Genomic DNA, 20274 nt, shown 5'->3' with positions numbered 1-20274 from the left:
CCACTAGAGCCATATCTGTTCTGTTGTAGGCTTAAAATCAAAGCTTGGTTTAGTTGGTTTCTGGTTTGTGAGTATTGTGCCATTTATTTTTCTAATACCAGGAACAATGGGTATTGACTGTACTTGGATTATCTTTTACAACTGATGTACTTAGAATGGATGTAACCTGCCATTTGCAATCCTGTCTTTAAAGAAAAACAGAACCCAAATCCCAATTCTACCCTAATTCAAATGAGAAAAAAAACACATCATTTGAAGTTCATTGCTGTCCTATATTTTTTCTGTGTATCTCTGCACATAGGAAAAAGTGAACGAGGTTTGTAAATTGGTTTTCATTAATGCATGACTATTAAATACTGAATTTGATCCCATGAAAATAATTATGTGAGCAGGCAAGGTGAAGACCCAAGGAGGAGGAGGAAGGTGGGATAAAATGGTATTTATTTTTTCCAAGCGTCAAAGGCTAATAAAGACATCAAGTTTCACAGAAATTAATTGTGTTCTGGCAAAATGTTGCAATAGTAATTATTGTAAAGGAGATCCCATCCACTCAGATGTGCACTCCAATTAATCATGTTTATTGACTTTGCTGTGTGGGCTGATTTCTCTGTTACAGCAATGCAAGTTTTTTGATGGATTGTTCTTTATTTATACACAGCAGTAGTTTTACTTTTCCATTAACTGCTGTTTTTATAATTCTCAGGGATCTGCCAGGGGTTGTTTCCACGGAAGAAACAATGATTCCATTGCTTCTAGTTGATACCTCAGGATGTGGTCTGCCTGAAATTGATGAAGAAGATGAACAATCTAAAGGAAATAAGGGTACTGTATGATTAATTGGGATGAGGTTAGGTATACTCACAGACTTTTTTGCAATAAATGGAGATAATTTTCTTGGAACAGAAATTGCTTCACACTGCAATTTTGTTAATGCGCTCAAGCTAGAATCTCTTGTGTGCCATTTTGACTTTGAATTTGTAATTGCCCACATACTAAGTTCCTGAACTCTATTTATTACAGCACAGAACACAAGTACTTGGCCTATTAAGTCCACACTAGTTTGTTCAATGAGAAATCCATTTAATCTCACCCCCTTTCAATGGTTTTATTTTTCCCCTATTATGCTGTGATCAGTTATCTAGTCTGGAAATACTTCTCATTGGCATTGGGGTCAAGAAATATGGGACCTAGAGCAGAGTTAGTTGGCACAGTGATTGGTTGCATTCTGCAGAGCACAGCTATGGATAGTGGTGGAGGAAAATTCATTTTCAGTGGTCTTGGGGAATCTCTGCATCATTAATGGGGACGGGAGAGGTTCTGGAGAATTGGAGGGTTGAGGGTGTTGTTCCTTTATTCAAGAAAGGGAGTATAGATAGCCCAGGAAATTATAAACCAGTGTGTCTTACTTCTGTGGTTGGTAATTTGATGGAGAAGATCCTGAGAGGCAGTATTTCTCAACATTTGGAGAGGTATAATATGATTAGGAATAGTCAGCATGGCTTTGTCAAGGGCAGGTCGTTCCTTATGAGCCTGATTGAAATTTTTGAGGATGTGACTAAGCACAGTGATGAAAGAAGAGCAGTAGATGTAGTGTATATGGATTTCAGCAAGGCATTTGATAAGGTACCCCATGCCAGGCTTATTGAGAAAGTAAGGAGGCATGGGAAGGCATATGGTGTATTGGCCTTCATCAATCGTGGAATTGAATTTAGGAGCTGAGAGGAAACGTTGCAGCTATATAGGAACCTGGTCAGACCCCACTTGGAGTACTGTGCTCAGTTCTGGTCGCCTCACTACAGGAAGGATGTCGAAGCCATAGAAAGGGTGCAGAGGAGATTTACAAGGATGTTGCCTAGAGTAGGTTACATGGTTGGCACAACATTGTGGGCTGAAGGGCCTGTAATGTGCTGTAGATTTCTATGTTCTATGTTCTGTTAGGGAGCATGCCTTATGAGAATAGGTTGAGTGAACTCAGTCTTTTTTCCTTGGAGCAACAGAGGATAAGAGATGACCTGATAGAGATGTATAAGATGATGAGAGGCATTGATCATGTGGATAGTCAGAGGCTTTTTCCCAGGGCTGAAATGGCTGCCACAAGAGGGCACAGGTTTAAGGTGCTTGGGAGTTGGTACAGAGGAGATGTCGGGGTAAGTTTTTTACTCAGAGAGTGGTGAGTGTGTGGAATGGGCTGCCAGCAATGGTGGTGGAGGCGGATACAATAGGGTCTTTTAAGAAACTTTTAGATAGGTACATGGAGCTTAGAAAAGTAGAGGGCTATGGGTAACCCTAGTAATTTCTAATGTAGGAACATGTTCGGCTCAACTTTATGGGCCGAAGGGCCTGTATTGTGCTGTAAGTTTTCTATGTTTCTATGATAGAGCTGACTAATCTTATGAATTTCTGCAACTTATTTCAATCTTGTGCAGAAGCAACCAGTTAGAATGCTCTCCCATGGTATATTTATAGAGGTTTTTGAGTGTTTTAGTTGACAAACAAAATCTCCTCAAACTCCTAATGAAGTATAGCTGCTGCCTTGCCTTCTTTATAGCTGCATCAATATGTTGTGTGCAGATGAGGTCCTTGGAGATATTGACACCCAGGAATTTGTTCACTCTCTCTACTTCTGAACCCTCTTTGAGGGTTGGTTTGTGTTCCCTCATCCACCCTTCAGCTTTTTGGTCTTGCTGATGGTGAGTGCAAGCAAGGTTGTTGCTGCGACACCACTCTACTAACTGGTATGATGTAAGCCTCTGTTAGTCTAGATCCAAGCCCACCCAAGCTCTTCCAAATAAATCGGCCTCCGTTAGTCTCGATAGACCATGGATTTGCGCCTTGGAAAGTTTCCAGGACGCAAGCCTCGGCAAGATTTTTTTATTGGAAGACCGGCAGTTGCTCAAGCTGCAAGTCTCCCCTCTCCATGCCACCGATGTTGTCCAAGGGAAGGGCATTAGAACTAACTGGTTTATCTCGCTCCTGTACACCCTTTCGTCACCATCTGAAATTCTGCCAACAATGGCTGTATCATCAGCAAATTTATAGATGGCATTTGAGCTATGCCTAGCTACACTGTCATGGATGTAGAGAGAGTAGAGCAATCGGTTTTGATTGAGCCATTGAGATTGTCTGCTAGAGACCTATTGTGGTAATAGGCAAATTATAGTGAATCCAGGTCCTTCCTGAGACAGGTGTTGATGTTAGCCATGGTCAACCTCTCAAAAGCATTGCATCACTGTAGGTATGAGTGCTACTGGATGATAGCTGTTGAGGCAGGTCATGCTGCTCCTCTTGGGCGCTGATATAATTGTTGCCCTTTTGAAGCGGGTGGAAACTTCCAAATGTAGCAGTGAGAGACTGAAAGTGTCTTTGATCACCCCTGCCATTTGGTTGGCAGAAGTTTTCAGAGCCTTACCAGGTACTGCATCAGGTGCTGCCATCTTATAGGGATTCCCCCTCTTGAAATACAGCCTGATAACTTCAGCCTCCGAGTCTGAGATCACTGAATCGTTGGATGCTGGAGGGATCCACATAGCAGTGGTTTTATTATCCTTTTGAAAGTGAACATAAAAGGCATTGAGCTCGTCTGGTAGTGAAGCATCACTGCCATTCGTGATGTTGGGTTTTGCTTTGTGGGACATAATGATATGCAAACCCTGCCAGAGCTGACGTGCACCTCTATCTTCTCCCAGGATTGTTTCTTGGCACAAATCATACCTGGTTTTCTTATACAGACTTGGATTGCCAGACTTAAATGCCACAGATCTAGCTGTCATCAGACTATAAACCGTCTGGTTCATCCATGGCTTTTGGTTTGGGAATGTATACAGGTGGCCCCCATTTTCAAACGTTCGCTTTATGACAGCTTGCTGTTACGAAAGACTTACATTAGTACCTGTTTTCACTAACCAAAGAGGATTTTCGCTTTTACAAGAAAAAGACACTTGCTTTATATGTGTGTTTACTCCAAGAAAGACTACCATGACCATGAAGCCTTGTGCGGGCAGTTGTATGCGCATGCGTATGTGTGTACGTGCGTAGGCGTGTACGTGCACATGTGTGTACGTGCTGATTTTTTTTTTTTCCAAATCGATTTTGGCTCACTGTCTTCCTGATTTTGATAAGTGAAACTACACCATGCATACAGTATTTCTACTTTATATAGGCTGTATATTTATCATATCATTCCTGCTTTTACTATATGTTAGTGTTATTTTGGGTTTTATGTGTTATTTGGTATGATTTGGTAGGTTTTTTTTGGGTCTGGAAATGCTCAAAAAATTTTCCCATATAAATTAATGGTAATTGTTTCTTCGCTTTACGACATTTCAGCTTACAAACAGTTTCATAGGAACGCTCTACCTTCGGATAGCGGGGGAAACCTGTAATAAGTTTACGTCTGCACATACTCATCCACATAGGTTTTAATTATGTCAGTGGCAACTGTGGCATACTCATCTAGGCTTGAAGATGACTCCCTGAACACAGCCCAGTCCACTGATTCAAAGTAGTCCTGTAAGAACTCCTGTGCTTCCCTTGACCATACCTTTGATCCTCACTACTGGAGCTGCAGTCCTTAGTCTGTACCTGTACTTAAGGAGTAAAACTACAGCTAGGTGATCAGATTTTGTGAAGTGTGGGCGTGCAATAGCACGGTATGCATTCTTGATCTTAGTATAACAATGGTCCAGTGTTACTTCCTATGGTACTAGAGGTGATTTGTTGATAATAATTTTAGTTACTTTATCAAACTCTCCTGATTAAAATCTCCCAAAATTATGGGGAAAGCATCATGATATGTTGTTTAATGCCTGTTGATTACATCGTTCAGTTCATCTAGAGCCTGTTTGACATTACCTTGAAGTGAAATGTACACTACTACTAAAATAATCACTGAAATCTCCTGGAGCAGGTAAAATGGCTGGCACTTAATTACGAGGTGTTTGAATCTGGTGAGCAACAGTGGAATGATGTCACTGACACAATAGTACACCACAAGGAGTTGATCGTGAGCCATACACCTCCACCTCTGCCTTTGAGAGACTTGACTGACCTATCTTGACGATGTATTGTGAACCTGTCAATTTGAATCATTGCATCTGGCACGGAAGGGGTTAACCAAGATTGCATAAAATAACATCCTTTTGATACAGCACCTTAGCTCTGAGATCGCCAATTTTATTTTCCAGAGACTGTACGTTTGCCAGCAAGATAGTTGGTTTTGGGAGTTGAAAACATCATTTGTTATAAATGCACCATTGGACCAGCGCACCAACCCCTCTTTAGCTGGTGGCATTTAAAGGGGCTATGTGCCAGCCACAAACTGGCCGATTTCCGTCTGTTTTAAGCAGCGATAGACCGTTCGTTCGCATTAAAACTTCATCACTGACTGTACACATCATGGATGCAGTTGTGGTTCTCAGCCATAGCATGCTAAAATGAGAATATTTGATGATTTAATAAAAAACACAAAATGCTGGCAGAACCCAGCAGGCCAGACAGCATCTATGGGAGGAGGTAGTGACGACGTTTCAGGCCGAAACCCTTCATCAGGAGTGAAGTAACATGGGATGGTCGAGGGGGGATAAGAAGTGGGGGGAGGGATGAAGTAGAGAGCTGGGAAGTGATAGGCTGGAGGGAAATGGGCTAGGGGGAAGGTGGAGAATTATGGGAAATAAAAGAAAGAAAGGTAGGACTGGGGGGAGATTATAGTGAGGGGGGAAAAGAGATAATACTATAATAACACTATAACACTATATAATACTAATAACACTAGATAACACTATAATCTCCCATTAATCACATATAATTACATGGTGCCCAAAGCAACAGGGGGCTGGAGACCATGCGGCGACTACCGCAGACTGATTGAGGCTACAACACCGGACTGCTACCCTGTGCTGCACATTCAGGACTTCGCAGCAAACCTGCACGGCGCAAGGATCTTTTCCAAGGTAGACCTCGTCTGGGGATACTATCAAATCCCGATGCATCCGGACGACGTCCCCAAAACAGCACTCATCACTCCGTTCGGCCTTTTCGAATTCCTCCGAATGCCATTCGGCCTAAAGAATGCCGCACAGACGTTCCAGCGGCTCATGGACGCGGTGGGACGCGATGTGGACTTTGCATTCATCTATTTGGACAACATTCTCATAGCCAGCAGTAGTCGTCAGGAGCATCTGTCCCACTTCCGTCAACTCTACACCCGACTGAGTGAATATGGCCTAACAATCAACCCGGCCAAATGCCAGTTCGGACTCGACACCATCGACTTCCTGGGCCACAGGATTACTAAAGATGGGGTAACCCCTCTGCCCGCCAAGGTAGACACGGTCTGCCACTTCCCCCGACCCAACACACTCAAAGGCCTGCAGGAATTCGTGAGTATGGTGAATTTCTACCACCGCTTCCTCCCCTCAGCAGCCCGAATCATGCGCCCCCTGTTCACCCTGATGTCGGGTAAGGGCAATGACATTACCTGGGTTGAAGAGGCCGCAGCCACTTTCATTAAAACCAAAGAAGCCTTGGCAAACGCCACGATGCTAGTGCACCCCAGAACGGACGTCCCTACCGCCCTCACAGTGGACGCATCCAACACAACAGTCGGGGGAGTGCTGGAACAACTCATCGAGGGTCGCTGGCAACCCCTGGTGTTCTTCAGCAAACACCTACGACCACCCGAACTCAAATACAGTGCTTTCGACCGGGAGCTGTTGGCACTATACCTGGCAATCCGGCAATTCAGGTACTTCTTAGAAGGTAGGCCCTTCACCGTGTTCACAGACCACAAACTGCTTACCTTTGCGTTCACGAAGGCGTCCGATCTCTGGTTGTCCCACCAGCAGCGACATCTGTCCTACCTCTCCGAATACACGATGGACATCCGGCATGTCTTGGGAAAGGACAACGTCATGGCGGATGCACTCTCCAGACCTACCATCCAGGCCCTGTCCCAGGGGGTGGACTATGCAGTGGAGGCGCAGCAGGCAGACGATGAGATCCCTAGTCACAGAACTGCAGTCTCCGGTTTGCAGCTTCAAGACTTCCCCGTAGGCCCAGGTGAAAGGACCCTACTGTGTGACGTAGCTACCGGCTAACCTCGCCCCATTGTCCCGGCAGCCTGGTGATGGCGAGTTTTCAACTCCATTCTCAACTTAGCGCACCCCTCCATCAGGTTCGTTTGGCACGGACTCCGCAAGCAGGTCAGTGAATGGGTCAAAACGTGCATGCAGTGCCAAACAGCCAAGGTGCAGTGGCACACTAAAGCCCCGCCTCAGCAGTTCCACCCCACCCGCTGATGTTTCGATCACATTCATGTGGATATTGTGGGGCCCCTGCCAGTGTCACGAGGAGCGTGGCACCTCCTAACTATCGTAGACCGGTTCACAAGATGGCCAGAGGCAGTCCCACTCACCGACACCACCTCCGAATCCTGTGCCCGAGCACTGATTGCAACCTGGGTATCTCGCTTTGGTGTACCGGCCCACATTACCTCCAACAGAGGCGTCCAGTTCACCTCCAGCCTGTGGTCAGCTATGGCCAGCCTTTTGGGAACACAGCTACACCACACAACTGTCTACCACCCACAATCAAATGGACTAGTGGAGCGTTTCCACCATCACCTGAAGTCGGCTCTCATAGCCCGCCTGAAAGGACCTAACTGGGCAGATGAGCTTCCCTGGGTCCTGCTCGGAATCCGCACGGCGCCCAAGGAGGATCTGCACACCTCGTCGGCCGAGTTGGTGTACAGTGCACTTCATACCAGCCCCAAGGGGGCAAGAGGAAGAACCTGCAGCAGTCCTGGACAGACTACGCGAGAGGCTCGGCAACCTGGCCCCCATACCCACTTTACAGCATGGACAGAGCCTGACCTGCGTATCCAAAGACCTGAAAAACTGTAAGTTTGTTTTTGTACAACGGAGCGGACATCGGGCACCACTACAGCGGCCCTACGAGGGGCTGTTTAAGGTGATCAGGAGCAATGGGTCCACGTTCGTGCTGGACATTGGGGGGAAAGAGGAGGTTTTCACAGTGGACTGACTCAAACCGGCCCACGTGGACTTGGCGCAGCCGGTTGGAGCTCAGGCACCGCGGCGCAGAGGCAGACCTCCCAAACAGAGGCCGACTCAGACTGTGAACATTGGGGGATGTATCACCGGTTCTGGGGGGGGGGGGGGGGGGTATGTGGTGACCCTCTTTCCAGCGCACTCGAACCGGCTCACAAAATGGCGCATGCCGGCAGAGTGGCCGGCCCCAAAAAGGGCACCAGGTCTTCTTCACCAGCAAGGGGGAAAGCCCTTGCGCGTGAAGGGACTGTGAATATGCGCCCCCTACAGCATTCCTGCCGGTGGAGGGTGGAAACGGGAAGGCCGCGAAGTTTGATTAAATCTTTTACGCAACTGCAGCTCACCATCTGCGTGTCATTATTCCAGCGCTGTGTGTAGCACACTGCTACAATATTTTAACTTTCCTTTGCCTTTAAATTATTTGTCTTATTTATACTATTGCTTACATTCGGATGGATTCCCAAGTCTACTTTACAAACTTGAGTTGCCCTGAATTCCATATCTAGCTCTTTTCTAACTTCTGGATCTTTGCTTTGATTCCCAAACTGTTGCAAGTCAGTTTAAGCAGACTTCGATGGCAGCAGGAAACAGAGCAGTGAAGAATCTGGTTATGATTGTGTTAAGGTGTCGAAGTCAGATTCCAATGCATTTATTTATCACTTGTACGTCGAAACACACAGTAAAATGCACTGTTTGTGATTGGATGTGCTGGGGCAGCCCACAAGTATTGCCACGTATTCGGTGCCAACATAGCACACCCACGATGTTCAGTAGAACAACACAAACAAAACAAAACAAATCAGCAACAGCAAAGCAAGCCTAATTCCCACCCACTATCTAACTATAAAACACACTCACACAAACAGATCCTCCAAGCTTCTAATCACTAGTCTTTGGCTTCAGCCTTCGGGTCTTGACATCTGGACTTGCTGACTTTGGTTTTTAACCATCAGGCAGCAGATCCTTCGCAAATTACAGCTTTTGTAATCTTTCCTTTCCAGCAAGTGTCCTTTCCAAGGCTGAAATTGCATTTCTTAAGCATGATGACCTTTTCATGTTAATCTGTTGACCAATTAGCTTTTCCTTGCTCTTGTATTGTTTAATATTGTTTGTTCACTTTGGGTATTAATCTTTTCAAATTTGCCATCATTATTTTTCTGCTAAACAGACCAGCCCTCTGTACTTTACAGTCTTGAAACTCCTTTTCCTAGCAGCAAATGATTATCTTAAACATTTCTCTTGTGATCGTAAGACCCTGTTGGACATTGATAATACAAAACGCTGCAAGTCCATTTCCCTTGCTATTTGGTGAGATAGAAGACGGGGAAGCTGCTTGGCCTTGGTCATAGCAAGGACTAGGCCTCAAGCTGAAGGCTTGCCTGTTGCAGCAGTTCTGGAGTGGAGATACTGGAGGTGGGGTACTGTGGCATCTATGCTGGGTTGGCACTTGTCCCTTCCGTCGGTGCTGCTTTTCAGTGTTTGAATGGTAGAATGACAGTCTGGATTGTGTCCATGGACGCCACATTACACCGCCTCCGGTCATCTGAGGACTGCTGAGAACTGCATGTTTTTGTCAGTAACACCAATACACCATCAATTTACAAGCATGTCACTCAGGAACTTGGGCTATATATATGTTTTTTTTGTGTTACTGTATGTTATCTTTTATATGTGCCTTGTGTTATGTATTTACTGTTGGTACTGGGCTTTTCACCTTGGCCCCGGAGGACTGGTGTTTTGTGAATGATAATTAAACTTAAACTTGAGCTTTCCATTCCTTGAAGGTGCTCTTCCAATATTTGAATCTATCCAATCAAGCATGCACAAATATTGTAGTAGCAATATCCCTCTTACCACGGTGATATAGCTAATCCATCCATTCTCATCAACTTTGACTTCTCTGCAATCTTCACTGATCTACATTGCCTCCCTGTTAAACAGGCCCTCAGTCTTCTATTTTCTCATTTTTTCTAAACTTTCCATCGTTAAGCTCTTTCACATCTCAATTGTTTTCTCCAGCCTGCAAGATATTTATGCCACTTCATATTTAATCATGGGCATTCCATATTTAATTATTTCAGCATTGACGGCTGGGCATTCAGCAGTAGCACCTAAGTTCTTGAATCTCCTGCCAAAGTCAACCTCTCTTTCTACATTTTCACTTTAATTCTATCCTTTTGCAGACATTTTCTCAGTCTACCTATGAAAAACTTGGAGAAGCATGGGAAAATGAACATAATGTCCGTTTTTTATTGCAAGATTGTTCCATTAAGCTAAAATATTGGTGGATATGGGATTGTATGAATCTGTTTTGACACATAAAGAACTTCGGGTCCAATCAAGTAAAGCCAAAAATATAATAAGATGAATTCTTTGATTTTAATTGTGATATCATGATTTGTGCTGCTTCTATTTTAGGTGAGGTTCAAATTGTGGTAAAGCATATTCAGGCTCTGACTGAAGCTGGCGTCTGTCCGAAGGATATTGCTGTGATAACGCCATACAATTTGCAGGTACTGTGCCTGATTTTTTCCCCTGAAGTTCTATATAGGCAATACAGGTATTTGGTACTTAATTTTTTAATACTGAAATACTATTAAAGCAATCAAATTTTAAAAGTTCAGATGTTCTGATAGAGATGATAATTCCAAAGTGTAGGTATGAATTTACTGGCAGATACTACTTTGTTTATTGACTGCTGAAATGTAAATTATATCATTTGAAGATGTTGCATGTGGGGATGATGGTGCTTTGTTGGCCACTGCACATCACTATCCTTCTAGCCACATCCCAAATGTTCCATCATGCATTGCAGATGTTGTTTGCATTTAACATCAAGTCTGCACAAGTTGATTTAGCCAGTTTTTATGTAATGTTTTTTGGTTTACAAGGAAAGTTCATGATGCTGCTAATAGAGCAGCCGCCTCATGTCTCCGGTGACCTGGGTTCTGTCTTGACCGACTAACTCTGTAGAGGTTGTAGATTCTCCTCATGGGTTTCCTCTTAATGTTCTGGTTTCTAGGAGAAGGTGCAAGGTTCAAAGTACATTATTATCAAAGTACATATACATTAAAGAACTTTTGAGATTTGTTTCCTAACAGACAGCCATGAAACAAAGAAGCCTAGAAAAACATTTAATAAAAACGACTGTCAAACATCCAAGTGTAGAGAGAAAAACACACAATAAACGCAAGGAAATAGCATTCTGAACTGAAGTCCGCAAAGAGAGCCCTCAGATCAGTGCAGTGCGGAGGAGCGAGCTAAACCAGTCCATCCCTCACCTTGGGCCCCAACGTCCTGACGTTTTCAATCTGGCCCGGCACCTAAATCCAAACATCGGGTTCAGTCGCTTTGATGTGCTCTGGGGCCTGGACCCCACCGACTTGATTCAGCCCAGCACTTAAATTGATCAAACCACGGGTCTTCCTTGCTCTAGGTAATGGATCCTGCTATCTCACCTCGCCTCAATTCTGCCCCATTGAAATGCCTCCATGTCCAAACTGAAGTTACAGACTTAGTTGTTAGTTGGTTTCCTTGTTTAATTATGCGGTAGCCAGAAGTTGCTGAGATTAAGCAGCACCATCTTAAACTGGAAGATCAGGTTTCCAGAATGCTTTCTGCTTTGAAAGCTCTAGTAACCTCATTCCAAGTTGGCATTTCTGACTCTTCGTAGTTCTGGAAAAAGTACATTTAAGAGCCTGTGCACCAGTTTATCCAGGTGAATTTTAAGGGCTTTCCTTTGTCTAAGCCAATCTTCCTAGTTCCGTGTATAAGAGTTCCGTGTATACTGCATAGTTTGCATGATTTCCTTTAAGTATCAAGCAAGTGCTCAGTTTAGCAGAATTTGTTTACATTTCTGGTAAGTTGAGAATGTTGTAGCAGAGATATAACTTGTGAAGGGGATAGTGGGATAGAAGTAAGACAAATTAGAATGAATCTTGGTACAAGGTGTAGAAGCTGTAGTTTAATTTAGTTGTGTTTATTGTTTGTTGAAAATGACATTTCTTGTTAAACAGGTACAACTCCTGAGAAAAGAACTCTCCAGCAAGTACCCAGAGCTGGAAATTAAGTCTGTAGATGGGTTTCAAGGAAGAGAAAAAGAGGCTGTTGTTTTATCCCTCGTGAGATCCAACAGAAGAGGTATGTACTGAGGCTCGTGTAGTACGAGGCATGTGTCTCTCGTTCAGTAAGTCAGGTAATGTTTTGAATCAGTGACCTTTGAGCACATTGAAATGTTGCTTGAATTCATTTATTGACATTGGAGTTTTTTGTTTGGAATCGTAAATACTATGTGTGTACCTCCCTATGCGAAATAAGATTTTTAAAACCTATATTTTGGAGCCTTTTGTGACCGCATGTCATAAATACTTTCTAATTAATTGCTCTTGTAGTTATTCTGCAAAGTATTAACAGTGCCCACCAATAAATATTACTATTGTTGAGAGAGAAAAGTGGGAGGAGCATAGAATAGCACCCACACACCATGGCCACATATGGCTTCCAACTCACTGCTTTAGAACTGGATGCTTATCCTCAACCAAAGATAGTCAGAGACATTGCTCTTTTAGTCATTATTTGCAAAATAACAAAATGTCCTCATGTTATTGAGATCCAATCTCATTTGTGAGGTTGAAAGAGAGAGATGATGTATAGTATGTCCTGTTGAAAGATTGCAAAGGTGAACAAATAGTGTAGTTTGAGAACTAGATGGTAGAGTGTTCAGGAGAAAAAGTATAAGTATTCATAGCAAGAGGTGAGCTGCCTTGTATCCTTGTGCAGTGGGAGGAGATGCTTGCAGGAGTGACGAAAGACCTAGCAATTACACATAAATTGAGATTTGGAGAGGAATCTCAGTCCTGCTGAGGTAATTAAAATGAACAGATTTATTTGCTGAACCAAATGCACACCTCCAGGTTCTTTGCATGAATTCCATGTGACTTCCTATTACCATGACCAGTTCGTTGATGACCTCCTGCACTCAACAGCTTTTATCCTGTCAAGATCCAGTAATTGTTGCATTATAGGCAACCCTCTTAATGTGCTCCTGAATTTGTCCAGGTGTTGACATATGCCACAAGAACCTAGGACTGGGGTTGTTGGATTTTGTCACGCCCTGTTGTTAAATGTGCTTTGCATAGCTGTTCTTAATGTTACTTTCCCAAATAATGTCTATTTATTTTGTTAAATCCCTGCTCACTGCCTTTCTAAATGACAATGTATGCTGGCCTCTGGAACTTCTTCCAGTAACTTGCCCATCACTGGGATTGGAGTGACTAACCTTTAATTACTTTGAAGCAATAATAGCATTTTAGCATCCAAACAAAATGGAAGATGGACATCAGATCCACCAGTTTGTCTCTTGTTACTTCTAATAGCCTGAAATTGTTCAATTTAGGTATTGGTTTACTTTCTCTGCTAACCTTTGTAATATTTTCCCACAGTATGTTTATCTCATTCATTATGTCATACACCTCCTACTGATGTGAGAGCAATATTGGCACCAGTTACTTCTTTTGTATTTTCCAACTCTATGTATTTATAAATCCTTCTGTAGTGTTTTTTTTCAAGACCTATTATTTTCCTTTATTTTGTTCATCCTTTTATTGGAATTGGTTTATTATTGTTACAAGTAGAGTGAAAAGCTTGTGTTGCATATTGTTCGTACACATGAAATCATAACACAGTGCATTGAAGTAGAACAAGGTAAAACAATAACAATAAAGATCAAAGTGTAAAAGCTTCAGAGAAAGTGCATTGCAGGTAAACAATAACGTGCAAGATCATAACAAGATTGATAGTGATGTCCATTTTATCGTATAAGAAACCTATTTAGGAGTGTGATAACTGGGATTAAAAGTAGTCCTTGAGCTTAGTGGTACATGCTTTTAGGCTATTGTATAATTGGCCCGATCGGAGAGGGGAGATGACAGAATGTTCAGAGTGTGTCGGTTCTCTTTAATTATTGCTTACTGCAGTACTTAGCTCTTGACATAAAACAATTTTTTCATTTTCTGTTGTATGCGGGCCTCCACATCTGAGGTCTTGTACTTTATGTGTAAACATGTTTCCATTTTTGCCTGGTGAAGAAAACTGATTTGGTAGCTTTGTGACTGAAACGGCCACCTGATTTAACCATGAGAACAGAAGTATTAGCTTTTGTGTGGGTAGATGCAAAGAAAAGATAAAGTACTTGAAGACTGCTGTTAATAACTTCATTTCATTATTTAGCATGTTTCCTGCTATACAGTAATAACTGTTGAAGAATTTATATTAAATCAAAATATTGGCAGTCATTGAATAGCTCAAAAAGTACATTTACAGTGTTGAGATCTGTAATGGTGAAATAAATGTCTTATGGCAATTCATAATCTTGCCATATTGGTGAATATTGATGCCAGTAGGTTCCTTAAAGTTGTTATAGTCGGGGTAGGGGGTAGGGTGTAATTGGGGATAAGCTTCCATTACCCATTAAATGCACCCAATGGTGTGCATCCCAAATAACCTCTGACAACCAAGTCCAGCTCCTGGCCTTCACAGGTAGCTTAGGTACTAAGCCCAGCGGAAACATTTCTACTGACAGAAGGGCAAAGGTGGGTTAACTGGCACCTTAAAGCTAGTTGCTTCAGGCAGATGGGGTTCATCAGACGTGGTTGGCAGCTCATCTAGGATAAGGGTACCCACTCACAGCCAAGACATCAGGAGTTAACACCAAGGAAGTATTCGGAGCTGGAGTCCATAAGGTAGTGCTACGTTGAGTTCAATGTTGAAGTCCTGAGACGCTGCTGGTGCCACAATGTATTGGTCTCTGCTGTTCCTTTGGGTTATCAGCTGTGTAGAGAGGAGGAGCCTGCTACATGGGCAACAGCTTGCTCTCCACATTGTACTGCCTTAGCTTGCATACTGGCCGGTATATCATGTAGAGAGCTAGGATGCATCATCCATAGTCCAATATTTTCAATTTTTGTGATAGACAGGCAAGCCTGCCCCATGCATCTGTGGTGTACTTTGTATCACAATACCCATGCTGTTTGTCTTGTCTGAAAGCCATTTCATAACAGATGAAAATAATAAGGGTATTTTGGAGAAATGATCTGGAACATCCCTTCCACTTCCTTTACCCTTTAGGTCACAGTAGTTTAGGAGAACACCCTGGGTTCTATGCACACCTTGCACGAAGAAGATTGCACATGATATATCTGGAAGAGATGGGACATGAACAATCCCATCTGTCATGTCCCATGGGACAAGAACAATAATGTCAGAAAGTTCATAAATCCTACTCTTACATGTGTTTACTACTTCCAGCATAATGGTCTTTGTCTTGTTACCAAAAGTTCAGCTGAATTCCTGTGCCTCAGAATGAATCTAATGCATGATGAACCTTCAGTTAGTTTGCTACAAACTTATATTTTGATAATAATGATAAATTCCAGTGTATTATTTCCAGCCCCCAGCACGGGGTAGTAAATCAGGATTATTCATTTCTCCAGAGATCAGCTCTCATTGCACAGTATTGATTATTATAGATTCACTGGCAAAACTGAATAGTAAGCAAGCAAGACCCAGGGCTGCTAGCCACAGGAAAAATAGCTTGTGGGAAGAAATAAAAGTTTTTATAAAATGGTTTGGATTGGAATTGTGAATGAAATTTTTGAAAATATTTTGTAGTTTTGTTAAATGTATTTGTTGTAAATGATATGCATTGTGTACTTAAAATTGCAGATAGCAATGCTTTTTGAATGTCAAATATCATACAGCAAATATCCAGCCATCATCTTGACAAAGTTCCAGTGATTATTTTCTTTTTAGTTGCTCATCTTCACTTTTTCAATGCAGGTTGTTCTGTGAATTTACTGGCAACTGTTCAGATACACATCAACTTTGACAATGTGTTCTAAATCCTCCTAGGTACTGCCTGACTTAGTAAAACTTAGCATAATGTCTCATACTTGGCTTATGTGGGCAGTGAGCAATATTTTGAAGTGGCATAAATACTTCCTCTGAATATGATTGAGATGGAGTCTTTAAGTAAACTGGAGTTGATATAATAAATGTAATATATAAATTGTAAGTAACTGATAATAAATAAAGAGCAAATTGTTTCCTTAGGTAAGTAAGTTGTTAATCAGAAGACTTAAATGGCAAGATTTAATTTTACGTGTTGTGGTATTATATTCAAGAATGTATGGTCAAAAAACCAGAGGCAGATTCTGGCATAATTTTCACAGGGTCCTGGAGATATTCTAGTGAAGGAAATATTTGCAGAGCTATCAATTATTAGAGAGCAGGTACAGACAAGATGGGTTTAATGGCCATTCCTTGGAATCTATTATTTTATTACAATATTTGGACTTCGCTGAGATGGTAAAACTTATTGCTTTGACATGCAATTTGTAGGTAATGAGAACGGGGGCCTATTAAATTGATTTCAGCTGAAGTTGTCCATTGCCGGTGTTTCAGGTGTCGCCCTTTTTCTCTTCTCCACGTTGTGTTTGACTGTGAGATCTTTGCAGTCAAAGAATAATATAGCATGGTAACAAACTCTATATCCTAACTCGTCCATACCAGCTGAGGTGTCCTCCTGTCCAAATGTCTCCTGAATGATACTTCTCCTGCCTAAACTCCTTTCTGGCAACTCATTCCATATATGCATCTGCCTCTGCATGAAAAAGTTGCCCTTAATGTCTCTTAAAAAATTTTCTCCTCATCTTAAACTTATGCAGTCTAATTGTTGGTGCCCTTTCCTAGGAAGGAAGGCTGTAACATTCACACTGTTTACAGTATTTCTTTATGGTCATCCTACAGTCTTCTACATTCCAAGGAATGAATTCTAGCCTACCAAACCTCTCCCTTTAACTCAGGCCCTCGAGTCTTGGCACTATTCTTATAAATCGACTTTGGACTCTTACCAGCTTAATGATATTTTGGAATTGAAGTTAATCTGAGTTGCAAAGTTGAAGAGCCATAAAATGGGTAATATTCTATCAATTACATATTACAAATTCAGACCATAATTCACTTCCACTGCCTTCAATAGAATTGACTGTTAGGTAAGAATTGTACTCAACTGTTCCAGAGAAGTTGTCCATTCTTAGTAACCAATGTCAGTTTCTGCTCTGTTTTGTTATGGTTGCATCACTCCCTTCAGAGTACTAACACTTTGATCCATTTTTCAGGTGAAGTGGGCTTTCTGGCTGAAGACCGAAGAACAAATGTAGCAATAACTCGTGCGCGACGCCACTTGACGGTGGTTTGTGATGTAGTCACGGTCAGCACTCACCCATTTTTGAAATCCCTAGTCGACCACATCACAGAACATGGGGAAGTACGGACTGCTTTTGAATACTGTGATGACATTGTGTCAGAACACTACTCACATCCAGTCCTTCCAGCTGAACAAAAGAAAACAAAAGATCATTTAGTGCAAAAAAGCAACAAGGGCTCAAATAGTGACAAAAGTGTGATGGTCTCAAAAGTAAATAAAGATTCAGCAAACCATAGTAGTCAAAAAGTGGAAATTAGTAAGAAGAATGCAGATCTGGAAAGCTGCAAAATACAAAAAGAGAATGTCATTTCAGAAACAATAGAGAAAAGTACCAAGACTATAAATGTAAAAGATAACTCTGGGAAGCTTAAGGATCAAATAATGCGATTTATAGAGGATAATGCAACAAATAAATTTGAATTTCCTCCATCACTCAATTCTCATGACCGTTTGTTAGTGCATCAGATCGCAGAAGAGCTTGGTCTTGAACACTTTAGTGTGGGTGAAAACAGAGACAGGTTTATTGTCGTGGCTAAATCAGGTTTCATGGAAAGGCAAAAACAACTCCACTGTCAGGTAGACCAAAAGTGGGTGGATGTGCCTCTCAAACAGAGTGATTGTGTCCCTCAAATTTCTGTGGAAAATGAAAAAGAACAGATTCTTGTTGAGAAGGAAGGACCACAGGACATTAGTTCTTGTGCTTCTCAATCTAAGCTGGATCTAAAGACTCTGCATATTGAAAGGATGCAGCGGGAACAAGCCAAGAGAGAGGAGCAAGCAAGGCAGAAGCAGAATTCTACTAACACAGCTTCTCTGAAATCAAAAAATAAAAAACATGGTATGTATTTGTATTGCTTCTTAAAGAAAAATCAAGCTGCTGATCTTGTTTTAAAACCTAGAGGAGTAGAGTTTATAGAGTGCAAGCCGTACCTCTGATAAATAGGGTTGAATATTTAGTTCTATCAAAATTCCTACCATATATTTTTGATATTTATTACTGCTTTGTTCTTGTCAAATTAAGTATTTCTTTCATAACTTGGTCCTGTTCTTGAAATGCAGTCCTTAATATTCTTTTTAAATTGATTTAAAGGTATCTTATTAATCTATGAACAGATTTAGCAGGACAGTGAATGGATTTGTATTAACCATTGCGGGTTTACATAACCTAGTACTTCGCAAACCCTCGGTCTTCTCTGCTCAGTGTTAATATAACAAATCACTGCTCTTGCATAAGCCGGAACTTATCCAATATAAAATCTGTTAGTATAGAACTATTCTTTAAAGTAATTTTAAATATTGAAGAAAATAGTTCATTACAGTAACATTAAAGAATTTTCATTTGCAAAATTAGCTGCTTGATAGTGTGATATAATGTTAAAACCATGTTTTATTCTATTAATTAGCGGCTGCTTTAGTTACTTTCTATTGTCTTGTCTGCAGTTAAATTTGATGAGCAGTACATTAACCTCATTGAAAAATACCTACAATATTTTAAGTGACTGTGTTATGGGAATGCTTAACTTTTTTTTTATGACTGAACTGTCTGAAATATGAAATGTCATTTCAGTTTAGCAGTGAAACTTGGCATTGTAACTGCAACAATTTGGGTAAGTTTTTTCACTATTTTACTGTAGATCAAACAAAAAGGAATCTTTCATCCCTAACTGTTTGTTTCATAGGGAAAACCAAAGATGGCCTTGCAAGTGGCACAGAAGAGGACTTCGATGCGCTCATTGCTGCAACAATAAAAGCAGACAGTATTTGTGCTTATTTGAAGTGCAATGGGAGTGTTCGTACCATTGGACAACATTGCATCCACTGTAACAAACACTACTGTCTCAGCCATCACATCCCTGAGGTATGAGCTTATCATTAAAAGCAAATATTAATTCTTTCACCAGTCTATAGAATTAAATTATTAGTCAGATAGTTTAACTGGATATTTCTGTATAATATCAAAATGACTCACGCCTATTCATTCTTAGTTATTTCAGTACTTCAAAATTTAATATTTATGAACATTTGCATCAATGTCAATCTGACATTTGTCATTCAGTCCAGCTTATCCTTGAGAAAGAGGTGATGATATGTAAGAACAAAATAAACAAGTGTACAGTTGACCATGAGCTTTCTTTACCCTGGCTGATTTGATAATGTTCTTTGCTCCATTTTTTTGCCTGTTTCCCATTGCCCATGGTTCCCTTGCAGATAGATCAAAGGTCTTTCTATGGTGATCTTTACTTCAGCCCCCCACTGTTCTGAAGATTCACCACCCTCCAAGAGAAGGAATTCTTTGCCAATTTTGTCTTAAATTGATGATTCTTTATTCTGAAACTATGCCTCCTAATTTTATATTCCCTCAAAAGGGAAGACATCTCAGCATCTATCTTGCTATATACCTCCTCAGAAATCTATATATGCTTTAATAAGATCATCTCTCTCTTGCATAAATGTCAATGATTATAGCAGATTGTGCTTAAATTTTCCTCCAAGATATCTCCTTTCATCTCAGTAATAAATCTACTAAATCTTCTCTGAATTGCCTCCTGTGCAAGTTAATTCCCTTCTTAAAAACCTGTGGCAAAGACACACTTGTGGAGAAAGTGGGAGGAGCCAACATTCTGCCTAAGGCTTCAGAATGTCAGAGAAATGTATATACTATACATCCTGAAATTCTTTTTCTTCAGAAACATCCACGAAAACAGAGGAGGGGCCCAAAGAATGAATGACAGTTAAAACATTAGAACCCCAAAGCCCCCCCACCCCCTCCCATGCACAAGCAGCAGAAAGGCAATGACCTCCACCCCCACCAGCCAAAAAGCATCACCACCCTCCACCAAGCACTTGACCGTGCAAAGCATCAATAAAGACACAGATTTGCAGTACGCCAAAAACTACTCATTTACCCGAGAATTCGTCATACCACAGGCTGTGTCTCTGCCTGAT

General features: G+C 41.5%; 1 protein-coding gene across 1 annotated transcript in view; it reads left to right on the top strand.

The window, feature by feature from the left end:
• Positions 1–20274, top strand: part of ighmbp2 (immunoglobulin mu DNA binding protein 2) — a 79239-nt gene that overhangs the window by 49832 nt on the left and 9133 nt on the right. Inside the window, exons 11-15 of the mRNA XM_073049224.1 lie at positions 704–822; positions 10482–10576; positions 12080–12203; positions 17240–18166; positions 19008–19186. Coding sequence (XP_072905325.1) covers positions 704–822; positions 10482–10576; positions 12080–12203; positions 17240–18166; positions 19008–19186 — 1444 coding nt within the window. The remainder of the gene's footprint in view (positions 1–703; positions 823–10481; positions 10577–12079; positions 12204–17239; positions 18167–19007; positions 19187–20274) is intronic.

Source organism: Hemitrygon akajei, chromosome 6, assembly GCF_048418815.1.
Source record: "Hemitrygon akajei chromosome 6, sHemAka1.3, whole genome shotgun sequence".
Taxonomy (NCBI): domain Eukaryota; kingdom Metazoa; phylum Chordata; class Chondrichthyes; order Myliobatiformes; family Dasyatidae; genus Hemitrygon; species Hemitrygon akajei.
Note: the sequence above shows the minus strand (reverse complement) of the source record. Positions and strands in the feature narration are given on the sequence as shown.